Source organism: Zychaea mexicana (genome assembly GCF_025766255.1).
Source record: "Zychaea mexicana strain RSA 1403 chromosome Unknown BDB00scaffold_10, whole genome shotgun sequence".
Lineage (NCBI taxonomy): Eukaryota > Fungi > Mucoromycota > Mucoromycetes > Mucorales > Lichtheimiaceae > Zychaea > Zychaea mexicana.
The window spans coordinates 143,552-165,786 of NW_026516673.1; the positions used below are offsets into that span (position 1 = coordinate 143,552).

Here is a 22,235-nt window from a genome sequence, read left to right on the forward strand (position 1 = left end):
GCACCTGCCTCTTCCCCTTTCTGTGCCTGATTTTGATCTGCTTTTCTGATCCTTATACCTTTTTATAAGTCAAAGAGAACTCTGCCTTTTCCTACTGCCACAACATGGAGCATCAGCATTGCCTCATCGGATTCACACTAGTTGATTTGCTATAAAGACGTTTATATGTAATGGAGCAATCTTAGCCAAATTGACTTTGAAAAAATTGTGGAGGTCCTCTACCCTCCTTCCAAATTTGGGCAAGAAGCAACAAATGGTAATTTTTAAAGAGCGATGACATTTAAATTTTATCTAAATTTGCATAATATTTTTTTTAAAAATTGAATTTTTATAATATATATAAAACTAATATCAAAATGGAAGAGACACATAAAAAATTTACATCAAAAATAAAAAGATCAATTATAATTAATTTTATGATTGAAAACAATATTAAAAATGTTAATATTCTATATGATGAAAAAAATAAACAAATTGATTTTGAAATATCATAAAATAATGAAAATGGTTAACAAGAAGAAAAATATCAAGAATATTATAAAATAACAAAAGAAGAGGAAGTAAAAGAAAAAAATACAATAACAATAAAACAAAAAATTTATCAACACCATCTGTTATAGATGATAGTTTATTAGAAGGTAATGATGTATTAGTAAGTAATGAAAATTATAATAGAGAAAAAAATATTGATGAGCTATTAACAGATGGATAATAGTGAAATAGAAGATAATAACAATGATAGTAATAAACGAAGTCTTTCAAATCTTAGTACTCCTGATATTAGTAATACTAAAAAGAAAAGATATAATAATAATAATAAATGTAGAAATTTTGAATACAATGGATGCTATGTAAAAGAAGATAGTAATAGAACATATTGTGAATATTGTTTAGAAGATGGTAATTCAGATGATAATAATTCAGATGATGATAAAGAAGATGATAGCAATTTAGATGATAATAAAGAAGATAATGATAGCAATAACATTAATAAAAATTTTCAAAGAGAAGAATATTGTTTACAATTATTATACAATATATTAATGTATGAAAAGAAATTATTAAGTGAAAATAATACCAATAAATTAAAAAATGTGGATATAATACTGTATTTGATAGAATAAAGAGTATTTTTATTGATCTTGGATTTTCGTTTGATTTTCATTATAATACATAATAACTGTTTTTAACACTTCAAAGAAATTATGATGGTATATTTTTCTAAAAGCATATTCTAAAAAATACAATGTATATAGCTCAGAATCTTTTTTTATATTGGGCATATGTTTTCTTAAATGCATCCAAAAACCTTCCATACTATTAGTATGTATTGTTGAATCATTTAGATCCACAAAATATTTCGAATGATCAACTGCTTTATGAATATATCCCATCTTGTTTAAGCTTGTATAAGATCGTAAACCATCAGTGATTATAGTTGTTCCTTGATAAACTTGATCCTTGATTATTGGTAATACAGTAAACCCCCGTTAAATACAACCGAAGATTTTTCTGGAAAAAGTTGTAATTAGCGAGGGTTGCATTTGTCGAAATGGATCAACGTTTAGGCTGTGGTCCCCGACCATTCGCCGAGAAGTTTTACCTCGAAAAAAAAAGGAACTTATTATCACTTCCTTCAGTTTCTTGATCGTGCTCTTCTTTCGCATTATTATCATGGCCAAAACACGTCGAGAGCGTCGTAGAAAGAACGTATCATTCACCATTTACAGTGGTCCCCCGCTTTTTGCAGCCCCACTTTTTACAGATCCTCAGTTTTTGCAGATTTTTTTGGAGCATACCCGCTCATCACTTAATAAAATTGCAGTTTCCTCACTTTTTGCATTTTGCAGGCCAAAAATGGGGACCTGCAATTTTCCGCTATTAACTCGAGAGCCTGGGCCACAGAGTCTTGAACCAGTGACATCTACATGTAATGTTAATAGATAGCGTCCTTTTGCTCGTCAGTAAGCTTTGGGTATTTTGCTTTTACCATAGTGGTGTGGAGGTGTTGATAGTGCAGTATATAAACATCAAGAATGAGACGACAGCCTTTTATATAAGAGTTGATTTATTATAAGTAGCCTCAGTACAACACCGACACTTTTAATTGGTTTACTATCATTGACACTTGATTGACATAATAGACTCAGTCTGTGTAACATCTCATACTCATCCTCACTTTTTGCAGTTCCCCACTTTTTGCAGTTTTTTTCCACCAAAAACCGCTGCTGCAAAAAGCGGGGGACCACTGTATCAACGTCAGGAGCTGTTCAAGCATTACAAAGAAAAAAACAAAGCGAACAAGTTTACCTATTCAATGTTAATTTCCTGGGCAACTACAAGGTTCAAACTCGAAAACTCTCCAGACAAGTCAACTATTTCAAGGCTTATTGCGCGCATGGAAAGGAAGAGGAAGAAGGCTTCAAAAGGGCAGATTTCCCGTATGTTTCGATAAAATAATAATTGCAATAATCAATTTAGACAGTATAATTTTAACGAGCTCAAAACACATGGCTACAACGTATATAGGAAGTCGAGGATGCTGTAATGCTGTGGATAAACGTCGCCGAAAACAATCATATACCGGTCACTTGGAGCATGGTTCATACTAAGGCGGTTAACTTTGCAGAACGCTTGGGCAAGGATTTCAAAGGGTCGAACGGGTGGATGCACCGTTTTGCTCGACGTCATGGGCTGCGTAAACATACACTTCATGGTGAAGGCGAATCTGTTGATGCGAATGCCATTCTCGAAAACAGGGACAAAATACGCGACAAACTTTCTCAATATGATCGACGTGATATATGGAATATCGATGAAACAGCATTGTTCTTCACTGCCCAGCCTCGGACTACCATCGCCCAAAAAGGGTTCTCTGGATTCAAGGAAAACAAAAAACGGCTCACGGTTGCTCTTTTGTGCAATGCAGACGGCTCAGAAAAATGGGAACCGATGATAATTGGCAAACACAAGAAACCTACATGCTTTGTGGACTCGACCGGCAAGCGAAAAGAAGCGTACGAGCTCGGTTTTCGGTTTTACTTCTATAATCAAAAGGCATGGATGAAGCGAAACATTTTCGAGCACTATATCACGCGTTTCGATAAAGCCATGCGTTACCAAAATCGACGTGTCTTACTTGTTCTTGACAACTTTAGCGGCCATGCTATTGATGCTGTGCTCACGAATGTCGAATTATTATTCTTGCCGCCAAACACTACTGCAAAGCTACAGCCGCTCGATGGTGGGATCATCCGAGCTTTCAAAGCTCATTATAAACGAATGCAATTTGATAAGGCCTACCGTCAAATAAGTATGACACAAATAGGTCGTCCAGAAGTCGTTGGTCCGGTTGAAAAATTGTTCGATGTCAGCCAATTGCAAGCCATGAGGTGGATTAAAAAAGCCTGGGACAATATAAAGCGAGAAACAATTGTCAGTTGCTGGATGCTAGTATTTATCGAATGACGGCGCAAGAGGACGACGCATCACCTGAAGCAGTCAATGCCATTACGCATCAAGACCTTTTCATGCAGCAACATTTACAACAACAAATCGAACAAATTGCGTCCATCGGAAATATCAGCATCGACAAATGTCCAACATCTGAAATTGATCCTGACCATGAACGCCAGATAATCCATGGCAATTACAGTGACGATGAAATTATAGAATTAATTGCAGAGGACATGCAACAAATATCTACAAACGAAGAGTCTACAGCCACGGAATCCGCCAACAATCCAAGCACCAACATTGTTAACTTGTCTGCAAGAGAAAAGGCAACGACCATGCTTACCTTTTTCATATTTTTGATGCCGAAGATAGTTTGGATAATGACATTGTTGCTGCACTTACAGCACTTACCACCCTCCGTACCAAGCTGGTACAAGAATTATACAGCCAACAATCCCGCTTGACGCGATTTTTCTCTTCTTCCAATAGAAATTAACATATAATAAAGGACAAAGCTGATTAAATTTTTAATATCAACACCCTTCCGATGTGGTGAAGTTTCATTAAAGCGGAAAAGTTGCAAATTCACTATGTTTTGAAAAGATTTTTTCTGAAAACGTTGATATTGATGAGGGTTGCAATTATAGGGGGTGTATTTAACGGGGGTTTACTGTAATGCTGACATTTTTCGATTTTGAACAGGCACCAAAAAGAACAGATTTGAATTTCTTTGATAACCGCCTAATATCCACATATGTTTTCTGTATCGTTTATGCTTTGCAGTAGTAATTTTTGTTTTGCCAAAACAGCATATGTCGATTTCAACAATTTCATCTTGTCCACCAATTACATTTTTCCATAACTCTTGATTGTTAAGGATCCATGTTTTTATTGCAAAGCGTATTTTTGAATATAATCGTGTAACTGTTTCATCATCAATTCCCATTTGTAGAGACACTTTTATAGGAGAAGGATCTATATATAAAATAATAAATTAATATTATATATGTTATATTATAAAAAATACACACCAATCATCAATTGATGTAATAGTTCTACTATTTGTATTGGTCGTAGATTTGTTTTTTCAAATAATGTTTCGGTAAATACACCTTTTCTAATATTATCTGGATAACAATAAAATCGATATCTTTGATAATATTTTCCAATAGATAATGGTTTTTCGCATTTTTTACAAATAAAAGGTTTTATAAGTCCTTGCTTTTGTAAATAGATTATAGCTTGTTCATCGTCGTAAAGTGTTCGAAATAGTTTTTCATTTGATTTAAACATTTTGATAAAGAAAAAGAAAAAAAGTGTTTTATGAAAAATCAAAAAAAAAAAAATTAAATATAACTTTATATATTGAGGTTCAATCCATAACAATTAATTTTACTGTAAACAGTAAATTAATTTTAGTTATTCCTTTCACCCCCGACTCTAAATCTCATTGACGAGTTAGTTTTCGTCCTTCGTCCTCAACTAAAGGGGGGGTATGCTCACTACCGCTCCGCTACTTTTCAAATTCAAGATTAAACATTAAAGGATATAACTCTTTTAAAGGTTTAAACATGTTTCTACGAAACCTAAACATTTTAAAGAATTAAAAAAAAGTTAAAAATAAAAGTTAAAAGTTTAAAAAAGAAAAAAATTATAATCTAATTTTTTATTTTTCCTAAATATGTTTAAACAAGGATATATCTTTTAATTAATGAAACCTTATAAAGAATTACGGTTAAGGATTACCCCCCATTTTGTGTAACTTACCAAAGAGCGCTTGTAACCCAAATTTGGTTCATTTTGACTTCAAAATTCAAGTTTTGCGAGTTTATATCAAGTCATGCTGAGTGTTGCTCTTTACTCTTTCCCAATCGCCTACCACACGCCAGCTTCATTTTGCTCAAAAAAGAATGCATGGTAAGTTACACTAGAAGCAAATGAGGACTTCCCAAGTAGTAGACAGTAACCCTCTGTATTTTTTTCTAGATGACCAAGTCAAGTACCAAAGATCCTTTTCGCTGATCAAGATGTGACTTAATGGAAGTCACAAAAGGTTCGCGCCTGGGAGCAATGGCATATAGTACGAGTAAGAAAAAGGAAATCACAAAAACTTGTGCTCACTCATACATCTCTTTTAGAATGCAGAACAGTATTATCTTCACCATGTGGATCCAGGCACGATGATTGACATTGGACAATTTAATGTTGCACAGAAGGAACAACTTCCAAGAAAGGCTTCAAGATTGGGAGAAGAGAAATCTCGTCCAGAGTTCTGTGTGGGGGGCATTTTCTCTTTCAATACCAGGCAGGACTGGAGTACAGTGCCGCGAACGCTACAAAAACATGGTCAAGGAAGGGACTACAAGCAGTTCAAACAAATCTTCATCTATAACTACTGCGGTACTGCCTGACACTGAATTATCCGAATCGTGGGGAACCTAGGAAACATGACAACTCGAGAATCACATCGACTGCGTTTATCAGCAATCGCATGGAAAGAGGTACTCCTTCTCTACTGTTATTTACCAGGGGTTTTGATACACTAAGAGTATGATAATCTAAAACGTTCTGTCCTATAAAAGGCGAAGCCAAGTGACATCAACATCAGCAGCCAGACAAGCAGTCGAACTACAAACAAATGGCTTGCCATTTGATTCCAAAATACCACCAGCTCCAGCCCATCGACCCGTACGTCCAAAGAAAGACGTGCCCATTTTGTTAAAAAATCTTTTGTAAAAAAGCTAAAGCCACTTCTCTTTTGTTTGAGGAACACCCAACATGCAAGACGAACAAGTGAAAAGAGTTAGATTAGTCCTGTCACAAAAATCTATGAATTTGGATGAATAAGAGTCTTCTGTTATTATAGTACTGGGAGTGGGATAAAGACAAATAAGCACGTTTGTGCTTCATTGTCATTCATTTACTGAACGAGTATCTTCGATATGTTATTGTCTGCACTCAAAAAACATGACATACTTTGTTGTCAAAGCTCAGCTTTATTGGCGAACTCAAATATATCAATGTCTAATTTCATTGGCTCGCCCAGCCTCATACGTACTATTCCTGGAGACACCTGAAAAACGGTGTAGTCCCCCCATCGTGTACTAAGCAGTCACTGGTATACAGGATTACCAAAAACAGCATTTTGTGCGATGATGTACTACACGAACACACGATCGGCATAAGATAAATAGCAGAATAACAGTCACTACACGATTACACACTATCTCGTAAACGGTGCGATGGTGTAGTTCACAGTCACACAGCTGGTGTTGTAGTGCCCGTTTTGCTTGTATCGCCTTTCGATGGTACCTATCTTTTGTCTTGTCTGGATAATATAAAACAATGCATTTCAAAGCTTCTTGTGCCCAAGGCTTTTACATAAAACAAAGTGCTACAGAAATTGACCCTACTCTCGATTGCTTCGTCAATCTCGATCTTAACGTTGGTTGGGCGAAAAAAATTGTCAATAGCAATCTTTAAACGCGAAATGGAAGATCATTTGTTCGATGATACTCTGTCATACACATATAACCTGACGAAAGAAGGATTCCGCATAGATGCATCGAATTAAATGCGCAACTTTGCTTACCAGTTGGTCACCCAGCTTTATCATGGACGACGACCTTACAAACGAGGACTAATGTACGATGTTGTTAATTTTGTTGCTGATTTCCAGGAACAGACATCACAGAAATTATGTGATTTGTTCACTTTTCCATTACGCTCGGTACAATTTGTGCTTTTATGATAATGAGCACTGCTGGTTCACTGAAACAAAGTTCACGAGTATGCCTTGTTTAATAACGATTGTCCCAAACAAGGTCGATAAATCCGCTCTATCAACACCGTCGAAACGATTTCAAGAGGCGGTTATGGACATGTTTGGTATAGCCTTCCACGCAATAACCCCCATTCATTTGTATCGTTGGAAAATTGAATAGCGTACCAAGAGGAGCTGATATCATTATGTTCCCATATAGGATTCAAATGTAATTTCAGCAGTGTCAATTGCATGCCAAGATACACTCGACATGTCGTAACGGGCTTCAATTCAAAACAACAGCAATCATTGACAATAACGGGGATCAGTTTCTCGCATGTCTGGCAATTTGACACGTCCCGGAATCCGTATTGTCACAGAAGTTGAAAGCAGTATATAGAAAAATATAGTTTACCACAAATATAATCAATAAATATTATTATTATGATCCATATGCATGTCAACTACCTGTCTATACACGATGTAGATACAGAGATACATGATGAACAGGCGGATACAGTCAATCGTGACTTGCATGACCGCTTAGTACACGATCAATGGCTGCACACAGACGTTTGACCGTGTAATCGTCTAGTAACTGCTGCTACACCATCACACAAAATGCTGTCTTTTTGATAATCGTGTATCACGGTGACTGTTTTGTACATGATGGGGGGACTACACGATTTTTAGTGGGATCCCTATTCCTGCCCGTGTTTGCATTCAAATTTTACTTTTCTGTTTCCGCTCAGTCGTCCTGCTTGAACGAGCAATAACAAAACCCTCTCTTTCTATTTGTGTGTGTGTGTGTGTGCACCCCCACCGCTCTCCTCTTTTTTGTTTCCAGTGGAAAAAAAAAAATGAATTTTAACATCTTCAAACCGAAGCAAAAGACACCACACGATTTGGTACGGTTGACTAAAGATGCCATTAACAGACTCGATGGGCCTGACCGACGCAAGGTAAATTATTTGTCGCCAAGTTCTGCAATTTTCTCGAGATGGGTTTTTTGTCCCTTTCCCTTCTTTGTCTCTGTCTCTCTTTCAGGCACAGCTTTCTCTTCCTCGGGGCAACTACCCACGGGGAGCCAATATACGTAACATACATAGACGCGCCTCTATAGTGTGTGAATACACTTACTGTGCATACAGTCACTCTATGTGTGTGTATTTCTCACAATATACATGTGCGTGTGTCTATATGTGATGCGTATATTTGCTTTCTCTTTCGAATGTCACGTTACTTTTCAAACAACGAGAGAAAAGCAGGAGGAGGGGAGACACGGGAGTAGTAGTTAAACTTGAGGATATTCAACGATGATCGTTCGTTAAAAAAGAGTCAAGGAGAGCTTATACTAACGTTTTTTTACGGGGCGACTTTGTGTTCTCTATTAGGCAAATGAGGAGATATCAAAACACCTCGTGTCCATGAAGACCATTCTCTATGGTAACGTTTGTTGCTTAAAAGAAATACAGAACAACAGCACGAGCAGCAGCATATGTGTATAACACGGACTATATATCGGATGTCGTGGTTTTGGGGTGTGGCTTTGGGTTTGGTGAACTATATAGACAGTGATCCAAGTCCAGATCTGGTTGCACAGTTGGCACAAGAAATCTACCACAATGACCTATTACAAGGGCTCGTAATCAACATCAGCAAACTCGACTTTGAGGTAAATATCTGTTGCTGGTGGAAATGAATGGATTTGGGTGCAAAAGAGGAGAGAGAGAGAGAGAGAGAAAAAGGATGCATCACTGCATGTACTTTCTGAGCTAACAAAATACAATTTTACTAGGCAAAGAAGGACGTAGCACAAATCTTTAACAATTTACTGCGAAGGCAGATAGGATCACGGTGGCCCACCGTCGAGTATCTTTGCACACGAGAAGACTTGCTGTTTGCTTTGCTGCAAGGGTAAATTCATTCTTTATTGGAAAAGGATTAGTGGTTAGAGTGGCCGGGGGTCCTGTGGTGTGTGCTGTGATAAGAGTTTGTGCTGATTCAACGGATTTTTTTCCTTTTGGATACAACAGATACGAGCATCCCGAAGTCGCATTGAATTGTGGATTAATTTTACGCGAATGTTTGCGAAACGAAGCACTTGCCAAGATCATTCTTTACTCCAAAAAGTTCTACCTGTTTTTCGACTATGTCGAAATGAGCACGTTTGATATTGCCTCTGATGCCTTTGCGTCGTTCAAGGAAATCCTAACAAAGCATAAGCAAATGGTGGCCGAGTTTCTGGATGCAAATTACGATGAGGTCTGTACTACAAAAATATCAAGGGGGGACCAGACATATCATTCTAGTTCACTGACATCAATGATTCCTTACTCCCGCAAATATGTAGTTCTTTGAACATTATCGTCGATTGTTGACCTCATCAAATTATGTCACAAAGCGCCAGTCGCTCAAGGTAAATGGCAGTTTTCGGGTATCCCGAGGAAACAGTAAGAATCAAGGGAACACATTCTGACACTCTTTGCCTTTTCAAAAAGCTACTGGGAGAAATTCTCCTGGATCGATCCAACTTTAGTGTGATGACACGTTATATCAGTAATGCCGAAAACTTAAAGTTAATGATGAACCTCTTGCGTGATCGCAGTCGAAACATTCAATTCGAAGCGTTCCACGTGTTCAAGGTAAGAGAAAGAACCAAAGCATGGGGAGGGGATGGGATGGATTTTCTTTTTCGCACAATATTTGTAGCGGAGCAAAGGAAAAGAGTTACTGAACATGGAAACTGTCCGTCCATCTACTATAATACAGGTCTTTGTGGCCAACCCTAACAAGAACAAGCCTATTCTGGATATCCTTCTTAAAAACCAAGAAAAGCTGGTTGTTTTCTTGAGCAATTTCCATAATGATAGACAAGGTAATAACATTTTTGCAGAGTGGTATGGATGCGCACAATGTTCCATAGAGTCATTTACTGAATGCAATCATGATCTATCTGTACGTTGCATAGACGACGAGCAGTTCAATGACGAAAAAGCATTCCTTGTGAAGCAAATCCAGGATCTGAGACCCGTTAGTGAATAAAACAGAATAAAAGCAAACACACATACCTCTCTTTATATCTTCACCAGTATCCGATTAGTGCGCCCTTTTTGCTCTATACTATCCTAGTATGGTGTATACATTTGTTAGCTTTTAATAACGCATGCTTCTAGTACTATATGTCAGCTAAATAGCTGATAGTTTCTTCACATAGGACATATTAAACTCGGGGGTGAGCATATAATTATGGAGAGGGAGGAGAAACTAGTAGAAAATAAGCATGTTGAGCTGTCAAGGAGCCGTGCTTGTCTTGGACTGACTTGGCGCTGCTGTTGCCACAGCGAACACGATAAGAGATAAAAATTCGGCGGAGACGAGGACTTGCTCTCTATCTCCTTGGCTTTCAAGCAAACCCAGCTTCTCTTTCCTTCTACTCTCTTTTCCACTTTAATTGATTTACAAATTAGTTGGAAAAAGATTGTAATTTAAATGCTAAAATTCAGTTGGTACTCATCCGCACTCGAAGACGACGTTGATAAGCAATGCGGATCGAGTCACGATACAATGACAACCTTCATTAGCATCTTTTTATGCATCGGGCTCGTCGTATCGTATATGCCGCAGGTAAACTCAGCGCTCTCGTCTCGCAGTAAAAACACAAGAGGAGTGAGGGCAAAAGTGTATAAGTGGGATAAAAATGTAGCACTTTTTTTTCGAACCTGACACGTTACCATATATTGCAGCATTATCGTATCATTGTCAACAAAACCAGTGAGGGGTTTAGTGCCTGGTTCCTCCTACTAGGTGTCGTTTCATCCACCTCCAGTTTTTTGAATATCATTCTGCTTCAATGGGATGCTGTCGTCTGCTGCAAGTCACTGGTACGTATATTGCGAGAATTAACTGTTGTTGATGGAGGGCGGGAAAGGAACGCTTTAGTGCGCAGCTAATACGCTTATTTCTCTCTCTCTCTGTCTCTCTCTGTCTCTCTCTTTATTTCGTGGCGGTTGCTCTTACTTTTCTAAAAAAAAAAAAGTCTACTGGAGCATGTCTTGAAGGCTTGCTAGGCGTATTCCAGATTATGCTTCAATGGGCCATGTTTTCACTTGTCTTCATCCTGTTCTTGATCTACTTTCCGGAAAGCCACAAAAGGGTGAACAATCTGGACTTACCAGCCAAGTTGCACGACATGACTAACGAATGGAAAACGGCCCTCTTGGTTGCTATTATCTGTATTGGCCATTTGGCGATTTCTTTCTTTATCACTGTAATATTGTTGGCGGTCGTCGGAAGCCCTTCAGAACACTGGCAAACTAACTACTGGGCCGGCTTTTTGGGCATTGTCAGCATGATTCTGGCTTCTTTCCAATATTTGCCACAGATTGTAAAGACATGGAAACGCAAGGTAAGAGTACAATTTATATATCCTTCATTAATATCATTTAATTGAGCTACTATGTGAATAGGCGGTAGGCGCTTTAAGTATACCCATGATGCTACTCCAGACACCAGGTATGTTGAAAACTCTTCTGTTGCATGTAGATATGATGATTACATGCTAACATGAAGGAAACAACAGGCTCTGCACTTTTCGTTTATTCGTTGGCAGTTCGCCCAGGAACCAACTGGACAGCATGGATTACATATCTTGTCACTGGAATTTTGCAAGGCACACTGCTGGTGATGTGTATTGTCTGGCGTATCCGCAACAAGCGCCTCGGTATTGACGATCTCCATGGCACCCGCATCGTCAATGAAGAAACACCGCTTTTGCGTGACGATAACGACAACAACAGCAGTTAGCTTGAGTTTACATCTATCGAGCTTGGATGCAATGTTGATTGATGTAAAAGAAGAATGACGATGTTTTGTATACCATAGCTTAAACAGCAGACAATGTTATTTAAGTAAACATTCATCATATACAACCCTTTGCATTGTGATAATAGGTGGGCTAGTTCTGAGATATGAGCTTTATTCTAAAGAGGTTGATAAGTTGACTTCCATGGCAGCACATCCGCTACAACATGCATTAATTCGCTGGGATTGACAGCGCTAGTATCCCGTCTCAATTAATTCCTCTCCGCCTTTTCCCAGTGTATACACGAGATCTTGTTCCTGTCTTTTCATATATATATATATATATATAAATGGCAACCATTGTCGACGTAATCTTTGTAGGCACAGGCACTTCTGGTGCTGTGCCTAATGTATCTTGTCTTACGGATCCCAAGAAGAAGTGCAAAGTGTGCACGTCTGCCATGACGCCTGAGGGCCGGAAAAACATGAAAAAGAATACCTCCATGATTGTACGATATCGGAAACACGACGATCCTCCTAATGCAAGACTTCGGTATGTCTCGAAAGCGACCTTTTCATTCTCTTTCTCTCCTGTATAGAAAAACATAAATAGAGTGGCAATAAGCGATAGTCACTGCGAAATTCATACAATGTGAATCAATGAGATCTTGCACACACCTTATCCCTAGTGGGTTATTCTACGTGAAACGGCAAGCTAACTAATTCTTTTTTCGATACATAGCACCGTATTGATCGATTGTGGCAAAACATTTTACGGTAGATATTTTGGCTTTTTGTTTGTTAAAGTCGCACTCTATCAGGTACATATTTCTGATCGTTTAACGCATCTGTACAAATAGACAGCGCGTTGCATATATTCCCTCAATACGGTATTCGTGAGCTGGATGCAGTAATCTTGACCCACGGTCACGCAGATGCCTGTTACGGTATGGATGGTTTGCGTCAGTGGACATTGGGTGGCGCCATCCAGAAATCAATCAACATTTATCTGTCGGATGAAACCATGGAAGTTATCCAGAGAACATTTCCCTTTCTCGTCGACGTTCGCCATGCCACAGGTAATATTATTCTCTGAGATGGGCACTATTTTTTGTATTACAGGATCACTGATATTTGCTCTGGGTCATCCGTCTTGTCAAGGTGGCGGTGATGTAGCCACGTTTGAATACAAGGTCATCTCACCGGATACACCATTCACCATCCAGGGGTTAGAATTCATGCCTCTTCCAGGTTAGTTCACCTTATCGAAGATTACTTGCCTGTTTTCCAATGGCGAACCAAAAACGAAAGTATGCTAATATACTGTGGCTAAATCAGTACACCACGGCACATATCTCTCCACGGGTGAACCTTACTGGTGTTACGGATTCAAAATGAATGACATCAGCTACATTTCCGACACCAACTATATCCCACCGGAAACCATGAAACGTATCACTTCCTCACCGAACCGCATATTCGTCATTGATTGCTTACGAAGTGAGTACAATACAGAGACCCCCTTATATAAGAAAACATAGTGCTAATCAATATGTATACTTCATTATGGTCAATAACAGTGGAAGTGACGCACGCGTCACATTTTGCCCTTCCCGACTCTTTGGATGCTGCAAGACATGTTAGGGCGCTTAAGACATACCTTGTCGGTAGCACGCACCGAGTGGATCATTACGGTTTGGAAAAATCACTCGGAGAATTGGCCACTTCTGAGGGCTTACATGTAGCACCAGCATACGATGGCTTACTAGTCGTATTTAACGATGATGGTACAATGACAGAAAAATCTTATATAGACCCAGAGCCTAAAACTGTACGTCCTTTACCCACTTCAAATAAATAGAAAGAATTACATATAGAGTGAGAAAAACATTACAGTATATGACATGGATCGAATGGTTCTATTCTATAACATCATAGCTTTTTCCACTGATAGAAAAGTGGTGTGATAGACATTGTGTTTGCATGACAATGACAAAGGGCTGAGGTTGAATTTGTGTGCGTGCTTGGGTGTCTGGACGAGGAAGATCATTTTTAATCAAGATGATATTATGCATAAGCGATAGAGTTACATGTATCCATGTAAATTAGTAGTTGGTGGTAGTGATGGGCGCTTTTTTAAAGATGAGGTGTTTCGTTTTTAAGAGTTGACTATGGTTGCATAGTGCCTAAATAGGGTAGCTCTTTGACATTCCACTCACAAGTGGAACTACTAACCTCAGCAATTGCAGCCTCTTGAAGCTTTTCATTCCCATTACAGCCTGAACGATTTCACCGCCAGTCAATGTTGGACGCACAGCAGCCATATCCGCTCTGGAATATCAGCATTAAACATCTTAACATTTGAGGATACACAGCCATACGTATCCTCTGTTGTAATCTGCTTTACAACCTCCTTGTGAGCATTGACCAATTCGTCACTTGTTGTGTTACTTCTAGCAATTATCGCATCCAGGATATTGATTTTTTTGAAACAGTTGAAAAAGGTCTCCTTCAATATGTTTCAGTTGACAATAGAATTATTATCTAGTAAATATTCACACTGATGTATAGAAACTGTTTGTCCGCCATTAGTGTGTAATCATTGAGGCTCACAGCTATATTTTCCCCCTAAAAAGCGCTGTCGTGATTCGCAGCCACCCGCTTTTTGCAGCCTAATTACTTTTTTTGATGGCCTGGAGGCAAAATTTATTTCCAACAGAGTGTCCAGAGGAGTAAGTGACTATTGGTTGTGAATACATGTATGAGAAAATGTGGGAAAGAGAAGTGACGGAATAGAGAAAACTGTTTATGTGTGCGGTGGTAGATGGCAGTGGCATGAGCAGCTACTGCCTACGCAGCCTAATTACTCAAAATCCCATGGTTGCAAAAAGCGGGGTTTGACTGTATCTATCATTCTTCCTCACCACTTATGTAATATGCTTTATGTTACGCACCGATCAAGAAATCTATAATCACTAAACAGAAAATAAGATTAATAAATGCATATATGGACGTTATAAAAGTAAGTACTTTTGCTCCTACAGAAAATAGCATTTATTATGAGCGTAAGCACGTCGGCTTCAATATCATACAGTAGTAACTGCTACGCACAAAACTAGTCAGTGACAGATTGTTCTGTGCAAGCACGGTAATACTGTTGTTGTCTGGTATTGATTCAATCCTTGTGTCTCCATGTGCTGCTACAAGCCCCGAAGATGTCCATCAATCACCTGTGTTTAGCCCGCGCTACTCCTGCCAAATCTCTTTTAAAAGATAGCCATGCGCGGGGAAGAAAAAAACTACTATCTAGTACGTAACAGAACGCTATTTATGCAGTATGTACAACTGTTTTGCTGCGTTACTGTTCGCTTACATTTGACTATTCATCCCTAGATTCTTTTATATCACTTGATAGAAAAACTCTTGTAGCCCAAATTAACGCATATATTTACGTCTTATATATCAAGCAATGGAAATAACACATGCTTTGCGCTGTTGTTGTTCGTTATCTTTTACAGCTATTTTTTCCCCGGAATCAATGCTGAAGAACACTCACCCTTGCTATCTCTTTGTTCATGTTTGTTAATGTTCCTGTTTAGATTCCTTTTCGCCCAGGCTTTGTTGGCACAAGGGCATCGTAGTCCACCTCCACGCCATACGTCATTGCTTATACACATATTGAGGGTCTCCTTGTTTTGGTTATGCGTCCAGATGGGTCGTTTGTACAGATTCTATTGAATTGTTATACACTTTACTGTATTGCACATAAACATTATTGTACTTTCGGTAATGTCTCTCTTGCAGACTAACTACTCTGTAATTTGTCGGGCTACAAGGTGTTTCATCAATTGTTCGATGATAATGGGGAAAGGGCACGCCTCGCTTGAGCGTCGTTTGATACCGCAAGGCGTTATTAGCAGCGTGTCCAACGACGTACAGGGCAAAATAGAACTTATACCAAAAAACATTGTGAGGCCTTTTTGATCGATGAGATGATGGTGCGAAGTAGACGGGAAGCACCGCATTCACAAATGTAGATGATGATTGCCATGGTTTTCTTGCCCAAATATACGACGTTTCTTTTCCAATGGTTGTTGGAGATATTTCATGATTATTCTCATTATATTTGAAAACGATTCAACCCAAGTTTGTATGTTGACCAACGTTGTGATTTTCTTATTTCCACCGCCCATCTTGTTCCTTTGATTATGTATTTGATAATATGCTACTGTCCACACATTTATATGACCAAACGATTCCCCAAACATCATTATCCACTGTTGGGAGAACTTTCAAGAATTATGAGTATTTCTGTTAAACGACGATCCCTATTGGAGGGACAGATAGTCATTTCGGCGCTCATTATCAGCTATCGCCCACGGTATGCAATGCCTTTAAAAGCGATCCAAAGACGAAGTCCTTCTTGACCTATTGGTAAAGGTGACATGAGCTTGGTAAACATTTCCGTACACTGACCGGAACAGTGGCTCAAACCAAAAACGTAGCCTTGGAGCGTTCATTATACGGGAAACCCTACATGGTTTAAAGCAAACGCATGTAGTCCAAGAGCAAACACATATTACTATCCCTGCCAACTTCAATTGATATGCCACCTTGCCACCAGACAATGCACCAGTCGTGAATGGAATTGCTGCTGGGAGAAGTCTTGTAGCGAAGAAGCTGCTCGTCCCCAACACACTCTGCTGTGGCATCTAAAGACAAGACTTGGTAAAAATTAAGCGGACCTTAATTTATACCAAAAGGGACTATATGTTAAGCCAAGTGGGGCGTAATGCACAGTAAACGGTGCACCTAACGTATATAAAAAGCAACTGCAAAAGAGCAGGATTTTTCTCTCGGGTTTATTACAACATCATCAATTCGGAAACGACACGTAGTCTGCAAAGAGGCGATCAGAGACACAATATGTATTTTGCTGTGGAATTAGGCAACAATAGAGGAAAATTTGCTACGTCTCTCTTTTTTTTTATCACATAACGAAGGCTATGAGCGCGTACGCACAAACCCACAATAATGGCAAGCATAAAACGGACGTAAATCAGCAGGAAGAAAAGGTAGTCTACGAATGAGCAAATCAGGAAGAGCGCAACACGGATCTTTCTATTTTAAATAGTGACGAAGTGTTGCGTGTGTCAAACCTTGAGCGTTCCAACAGCTTTCCCTTGAAACGAAAACTATGTAGAGTGAAAGCGCATTGTGACGCAACGATTTGGCTAACTGACTTTGCACTCGAAATGCACAAAGGGATGGCGAGTGAACAAGGTGATGAATGGAGCAACGAGTTACGCGCAAAAGTGGTAAAAGTTGGAGGAAGTCATCGTTTGTAGTGTTATTTTTCTGATCGTCCCCATGGATCTTGAACGCTGCTTTAAAAGAAGGATGAGTCGAATTCACTAACGGCAGCGGATACTTATTATGAGCGGGTCAACGTATCTGCAGCAGCACATACTTGGGATGGAGGATAGAACTTTCAGAGAACTGTTGGCGGATAGCGAAAGTGGTAAAGCAACAGTTTGACGAGCACGGTTAAACATAGAAGATAACGGGTCTGTTTTATATAGTGCAGCGATGGGGGCATCTTTTTCCGCACACACATAACATCAAGTACCACACACACAGTCAAAAGATAATATCAAAGCACTGTGAACTACGCTATCTACACACGCTGTTTGCCTTGTTGGCTGAAGGACTGTAAACTGGCTGCTGGGTGGATTGTGTTCTCACTGTTCACTGATGGTGAATTGTCTGCCTTGTTAGTCACGCCTAATTCCGGCATTTACTGCTCACAGAAAAGCATTTCTTCCGTGAATGTACTTGCTCATTCGCATTCGTGTCTTTGTTTTCGCTTGACACGGTGCCGTGCACGGCCCCACTCACAAACAAGCGCCGATACCATCGTCGGAGGGTACAGCTCCGCATGGTGAGAGACACGTACCACTACCGCCGCAGCACACTTGTTTAGATGACCACCAAGTACACCCCCTTTCCTTTCCTTTTGTGATAGTCCCTTTGAGCCATATCATATGCTGAAAGCCATACTATTAAGCAAAAGCCAATGAAAATCCATGGAACTTGGTGGAACTTTTTGAAGTCCCGAGCGTGACAGTCAAAAAACGTCTATATAAAGCGAGCAGTTTCGCTTTTCCTTTCTTTTTCTTTTTCTTCACTTTAGTTCGTTTTGGAAAGGCGTTGGGCTGTATGCGCAGGGGTCACTGTCTGTGCTATGATCAGTTCCGTGCCAGTGCTGGCGATTGCTCAGAGTTTTCTGATGATTGGATGGGCTCAGTGGTCCGCCATGAAGAGATGACTGCAATGTACCAGTGCGGGTCAGTGGAGGGTGAGGAACGAACAGATTATTATTACTATTATTTATTACACACATTATTATACACAAATAAGAAAATGATAAACAAAATAAAACAATCTTTTTCTTTTCGCACTCTTCTCATAAACGTTTTTACCGCTTTATTATTTTTTTTTGCTTTGCCTTTTTTTTCATGTGCTTGACAAGTTCCTTATTTTTTTTTGCCCACCCACAGCTCCGTGCTAAACAAAGCGCAGAACAATGAAAGATGCCCTGTATCGTAGCCGACAGTAACACGATCACAACGCGCTTTATCACAATTTGACACTCCTTTTCACCTTCTGTGATCGCACAAATTACTTGTTATCACCGCGGATATGGTGCGACCCTCCTTGTTATTTTATAAGAGGCAACACCAGAGCATACGCCAACAGGCTAGTATAACTGCTAGATCTTCAAATTGGAAAGTCTGTTTTCAGCTGCTCGTCTCTCTCTCTCTCTTTCTTGCACGTAGCTTATCACAACAGGATTTTCTTGTCATTTTGGTTTTCACCTGATTCAGATGCAGAAAATTGCGCCTGTTTTTTAAGCGTGATTCTTGGACCAAACGTCACTTCCAAGAGGCGACAAGAAGACGATAAAGCTTGCGCAATGACCGTGCAAAAAGTTCTTATGCATGTTGACCGCGTTGTAAACTCTTTGGTCTGCTCGAATTTGTATCCTTTGAGTACAGTATATCGATGATGACGTCTTTATAATAAATGTAGTTTGATGTTAGTGAGTGGTTCTTATGTCAGTGTGCTAAGAAAACATTAAAGGGAAACAAAGAATCGGCAGTGTTAAGGTCAATAATAATGAGTAGATCTCGCTTGCATACTTTGATTTATGTATAGATACCTGCTTAATGGAATTGCTGAAGTTTGAGGGGCGCAAATGGATGCCTTCAATTCAACAAGCCATCTACGAAAGGAGCCATCTTGCTTGCTTTTTCCTATTTCTTCTTCTTCCAAATGAACTTGCACCTGGTGAATGTGTGATCCCGTAACTGCGGTGGTATTATCATTGCTGTCTGGATTATTCTTGTTGTTTTGCTTCTTGATTGAGCTATCGTCGCTACCATCTGATCATTTATAAATTTTATCACATATAAGCTGCGTTATTGTTCGTTTACATTAGACTATTCATCTCTAGATTCTTTTATATCACTTGATAGAAAGACTCGTGTAGCCCAAATCAATGCATAAATTTCACGTCTTTTATATTAAGATACCAACCATCCGCTCCGTTGCCGACCCCCCACACGCTCTTGGTCTTTCATCGTTCCTCGATTTAACTCACAAATGTCTCCGAGTACTATTTTTTGACTTCTTGTCTATATCTATTTTTTTCCCTGATACTTATAGGCAAATAAAAATTGACCCACGGTCATCTACCAAAAAAAAGGTGACCGTCGTATTTTGTCGATACTAGATTAATGTAGATTGGCAAAAACAACATAGACTCGGTTTTTCTCGAGGACCAATGGTGATTCAATGCCAAAGAATTAGCAATGTGAAGAAGCTCATTTTAAAATAGAAAATAATAACTGGAATCTCATCTGAGATACCATGCGAGAACGGACATATATAACGATTACTTAGGGTTGACCAAAACTCGTGAAAAGATTCTCTGTGGTCTCATGCCCGAAGGCAACAATTTCTAACTTCTCCTGAGAGCAGCGTCAATGAAACACGTATCATAGTATTTCATGCACTTGTTACATTTTACATTCTGTACTTTCATGTATAAGGGACAGATTCTTACTAATTCTTGTAGAAGCGCATATAGACGTTTTCAGGACAGTACCTCTCAATATTTTTGTGCCATGATCACGGCTCATAGTGCTATTACTGCCAGATTTAACCTGTTGACAAATATTTTGATAGTTTCTACACAAAGCTCATTAGATCCTACGACTTGCCGAAGGTGCGTGTCTCGCCTCATAATTAGCGCGATCCTCGCAAAATACAATGCAAAACGACTGCAGAGTATGGCTGTGCCATCCTTCTTAAGTATCGTATGGAGCTAAGCTGCGATCAGAATGTTGTTATTACTTTAAAACAATGAAGCATTAATCCATGTTGTTATAGAAATTGAGAACGTTTAAACAAGCAATAGTAATGAGAGCTGCCTATTATAAGATGTGTGCTTATAATGCATCATATACGTTCTGTGTAGAAGCTGGAAAGTACTTTCACATATCGGGATAATATGTCCTTATCTTTAACATGCTGTATTTCTCCTTTGACGGATACAGTGAGGTTCTTGTACTCCGCTTTTTTGCAGCATCATCCCAGATTATCCAGCTCGAACGTGTACTCGTTTATTAGCGGTTTTTAAAGGATCCTTCAAAGCTATAGACAAGAAAAGAAGTAATAACCTAGAGCCGAACAATATCATAGGAAATATAATTAGCACGTGACTTACAAAAGAGTACAAGTTTTCAATTTTGGGTGAAGTGCACAGTATAAATGGCCTCCTTTAAATGAAGCGTCCTATTAAGCATGGGAGGGGAACAGCCGGCCGCAAAAGTATATTTCTATTAGTTATTTAAGTTTTGTTCAATCAGTCTACGTACTTCCATCGTTTACGGGGAAAATAGACAAAAACTATGATTATGCATGAGGATATAAGGATGGGATTATTGATGAGGGTAAACATTCACTGACTTTCACGTTGCGTAAATCGAGATATCCAGGACTAACGCGCCGTTTATATTAATGATAGTTACTACTCTGTACAAACTTTGATTTCGTAAGAGTAACTCCCTGCTCAGGTTCTTCTAATGTACCAGCTGCATAACATGCACAATATGTACCACGACAATGTAGGTCACTTTATTTGGAGTAAAGGATTCTATAGTGCTCGCTTGATGATATGTATAGTATAAATATTACCACATAGAACCTTGAGCTTCTTCATTGGAAACATTTGTTTCTCGGTCACTTTGTGTTCAAGTTTTTTCCCACAATCCCTAATTTGTACTTAGAGCTTAACATCGACTAGTGTCAGACTGCCAGCATATAGTTTCGTAAACCGGTGTATCATCTCAAATTTGTTTTTTACCAAGTGAAAACTTCAAATTGGATTAAAAGCCGTGGTTTTGTCCGTCATTGAGTCTGTTTGTGTTTGTTGTTTTTTTCCCACAATCTCATGAATAAGCAAAGAATGTTCATCTTCTACTATCGTATAATCCACATGGTCTCTGTTTCGAAAGCGTCATTTTATTTTCTCCAAGTATTAATTATTGCTGCTACTTACTAAGAGTGATAGAAAAAACGAGTCAAATTTTTCTAATTTTGAAAATGACCCCTGCCGTGTCGCTAAATTGTATTAGATAAGTCAAAATTGGAGAATGTGAAGCCACGTGCCACGCACACAGACAATGAGGTTATAGATAAAAGCTGGTTCTTTTGTTCTATTGGTAGCTGTTTCTATAGGGTACGACACTTTTTTCTTCTGGGGATACGGCGTAGTTGACAACAGATCACCCGAGATCTACCACAGGTTTTGCTGATTGTTTGTTTACAGCCCTGGTATGTAACTGGTGATAATGATGATCAAGTGCACAGTCAATATCCAGTAATAGTGTAACCATGACACCTTGTGATGGTTACACAAGGCGACGTGCTCCATTGCTTGACAACAGCTCACTGATGGGTAGTTAATGAGACAACAAGCGGGCAAAATTGAAATAGCTTAAAAACGCTGATAGCAAGTATGCATTTTGGTAGCAGTGATAGTTACTGAAGCAACTAAAGCAGAGTGGTTGCATGTAAGCAAGCATCGCACTCTTGTGTATAAAAAAGGATATTCCGGTGGCCTGCCTATCATCGGATAAGTCTGTTC

At 39.0% G+C, this 22,235-nt stretch overlaps 5 protein-coding genes across 5 annotated transcripts; 3 read left to right on the top strand and 2 right to left on the bottom strand.

Annotated features, from left to right (window-relative positions):
* The first annotated feature begins 7,942 nt into the window (after positions 1-7,942).
* Positions 7,943-10,578, top strand: BDB00DRAFT_805267 (Mo25-PA). The gene is made up of 9 exons (XM_053122179.1): positions 7,943-8,181; positions 8,614-8,665; positions 8,791-8,894; positions 9,018-9,136; positions 9,256-9,484; positions 9,573-9,638; positions 9,721-9,864; positions 9,992-10,097; positions 10,191-10,578. The coding sequence occupies exons 1-9, from the start codon at positions 8,080-8,082 to the stop codon at positions 10,262-10,264; spliced, it is 996 nt and encodes a 331-aa protein (XP_052983433.1). The 5' UTR covers positions 7,943-8,079; the 3' UTR covers positions 10,265-10,578.
* Positions 10,579-10,623: 45 nt separating this feature from the next.
* BDB00DRAFT_805270 (uncharacterized protein) lies at positions 10,624-12,151 on the top strand. The gene is made up of 5 exons (XM_053122180.1): positions 10,624-10,846; positions 10,966-11,103; positions 11,259-11,627; positions 11,689-11,734; positions 11,802-12,151. The coding sequence occupies exons 1-5, from the start codon at positions 10,712-10,714 to the stop codon at positions 12,023-12,025; spliced, it is 912 nt and encodes a 303-aa protein (XP_052983434.1). The 5' UTR covers positions 10,624-10,711; the 3' UTR covers positions 12,026-12,151.
* A 147-nt stretch (positions 12,152-12,298) lies between these two features.
* Positions 12,299-14,060, top strand: BDB00DRAFT_805274 (beta-lactamase-like protein). The gene is made up of 6 exons (XM_053122181.1): positions 12,299-12,575; positions 12,765-12,799; positions 12,883-13,101; positions 13,184-13,273; positions 13,361-13,522; positions 13,603-14,060. The coding sequence occupies exons 1-6, from the start codon at positions 12,373-12,375 to the stop codon at positions 13,881-13,883; spliced, it is 990 nt and encodes a 329-aa protein (XP_052983435.1). The 5' UTR covers positions 12,299-12,372; the 3' UTR covers positions 13,884-14,060.
* Positions 14,061-18,184: 4,124 nt separating this feature from the next.
* On the bottom strand, positions 18,185-18,430 carry BDB00DRAFT_805291 (uncharacterized protein; the record flags this gene model as incomplete). Its single annotated transcript, XM_053122182.1, is given in 2 exon segments — positions 18,185-18,401; positions 18,414-18,430. Coding segments are annotated over 2 exon segments (202 nt in total), but the record flags the coding sequence as incomplete, so codon positions are not given.
* Positions 18,431-18,932: 502 nt separating this feature from the next.
* Positions 18,933-20,226, bottom strand: BDB00DRAFT_784913 (uncharacterized protein; the record flags this gene model as incomplete). Its single annotated transcript, XM_053120501.1, has 3 exons — positions 18,933-19,068; positions 19,245-19,467; positions 20,151-20,226. 3 exons carry the CDS (start codon positions 20,224-20,226, stop codon positions 18,933-18,935), a joined length of 435 nt encoding a protein of 144 aa, XP_052983437.1.
* Between the last annotated feature and the right edge of the window lie 2,009 nt (positions 20,227-22,235).

Excerpts from the sequence above, each read along its gene's own strand:
- BDB00DRAFT_805267 (XM_053122179.1), top strand. The coding sequence starts at position 8,080 with ATGAATTTTAACATCTTCAAACCGAAGCAAAAGACACCACACGATTTG. Across the intron at positions 8,895-9,017 it reads TCAGCAAACTCGACTTTGAG|GCAAAGAAGGACGTAGCACA; the intron begins GTAAATATCTGT and ends CAATTTTACTAG. Across the intron at positions 9,639-9,720 it reads CAAAGCGCCAGTCGCTCAAG|CTACTGGGAGAAATTCTCCT; the intron begins GTAAATGGCAGT and ends CTTTTCAAAAAG.
- BDB00DRAFT_805274 (XM_053122181.1), top strand. The coding sequence starts at position 12,373 with ATGGCAACCATTGTCGACGTAATCTTTGTAGGCACAGGCACTTCTGGT. Across the intron at positions 13,274-13,360 it reads AGAATTCATGCCTCTTCCAG|TACACCACGGCACATATCTC; the intron begins GTTAGTTCACCT and ends TGGCTAAATCAG. Across the intron at positions 13,523-13,602 it reads CGTCATTGATTGCTTACGAA|TGGAAGTGACGCACGCGTCA; the intron begins GTGAGTACAATA and ends GGTCAATAACAG.
- BDB00DRAFT_805270 (XM_053122180.1), top strand. The coding sequence starts at position 10,712 with ATGCTAAAATTCAGTTGGTACTCATCCGCACTCGAAGACGACGTTGAT. Across the intron at positions 10,847-10,965 it reads TCGTATCGTATATGCCGCAG|CATTATCGTATCATTGTCAA; the intron begins GTAAACTCAGCG and ends CATATATTGCAG. Across the intron at positions 11,628-11,688 it reads TAAAGACATGGAAACGCAAG|GCGGTAGGCGCTTTAAGTAT; the intron begins GTAAGAGTACAA and ends CTATGTGAATAG.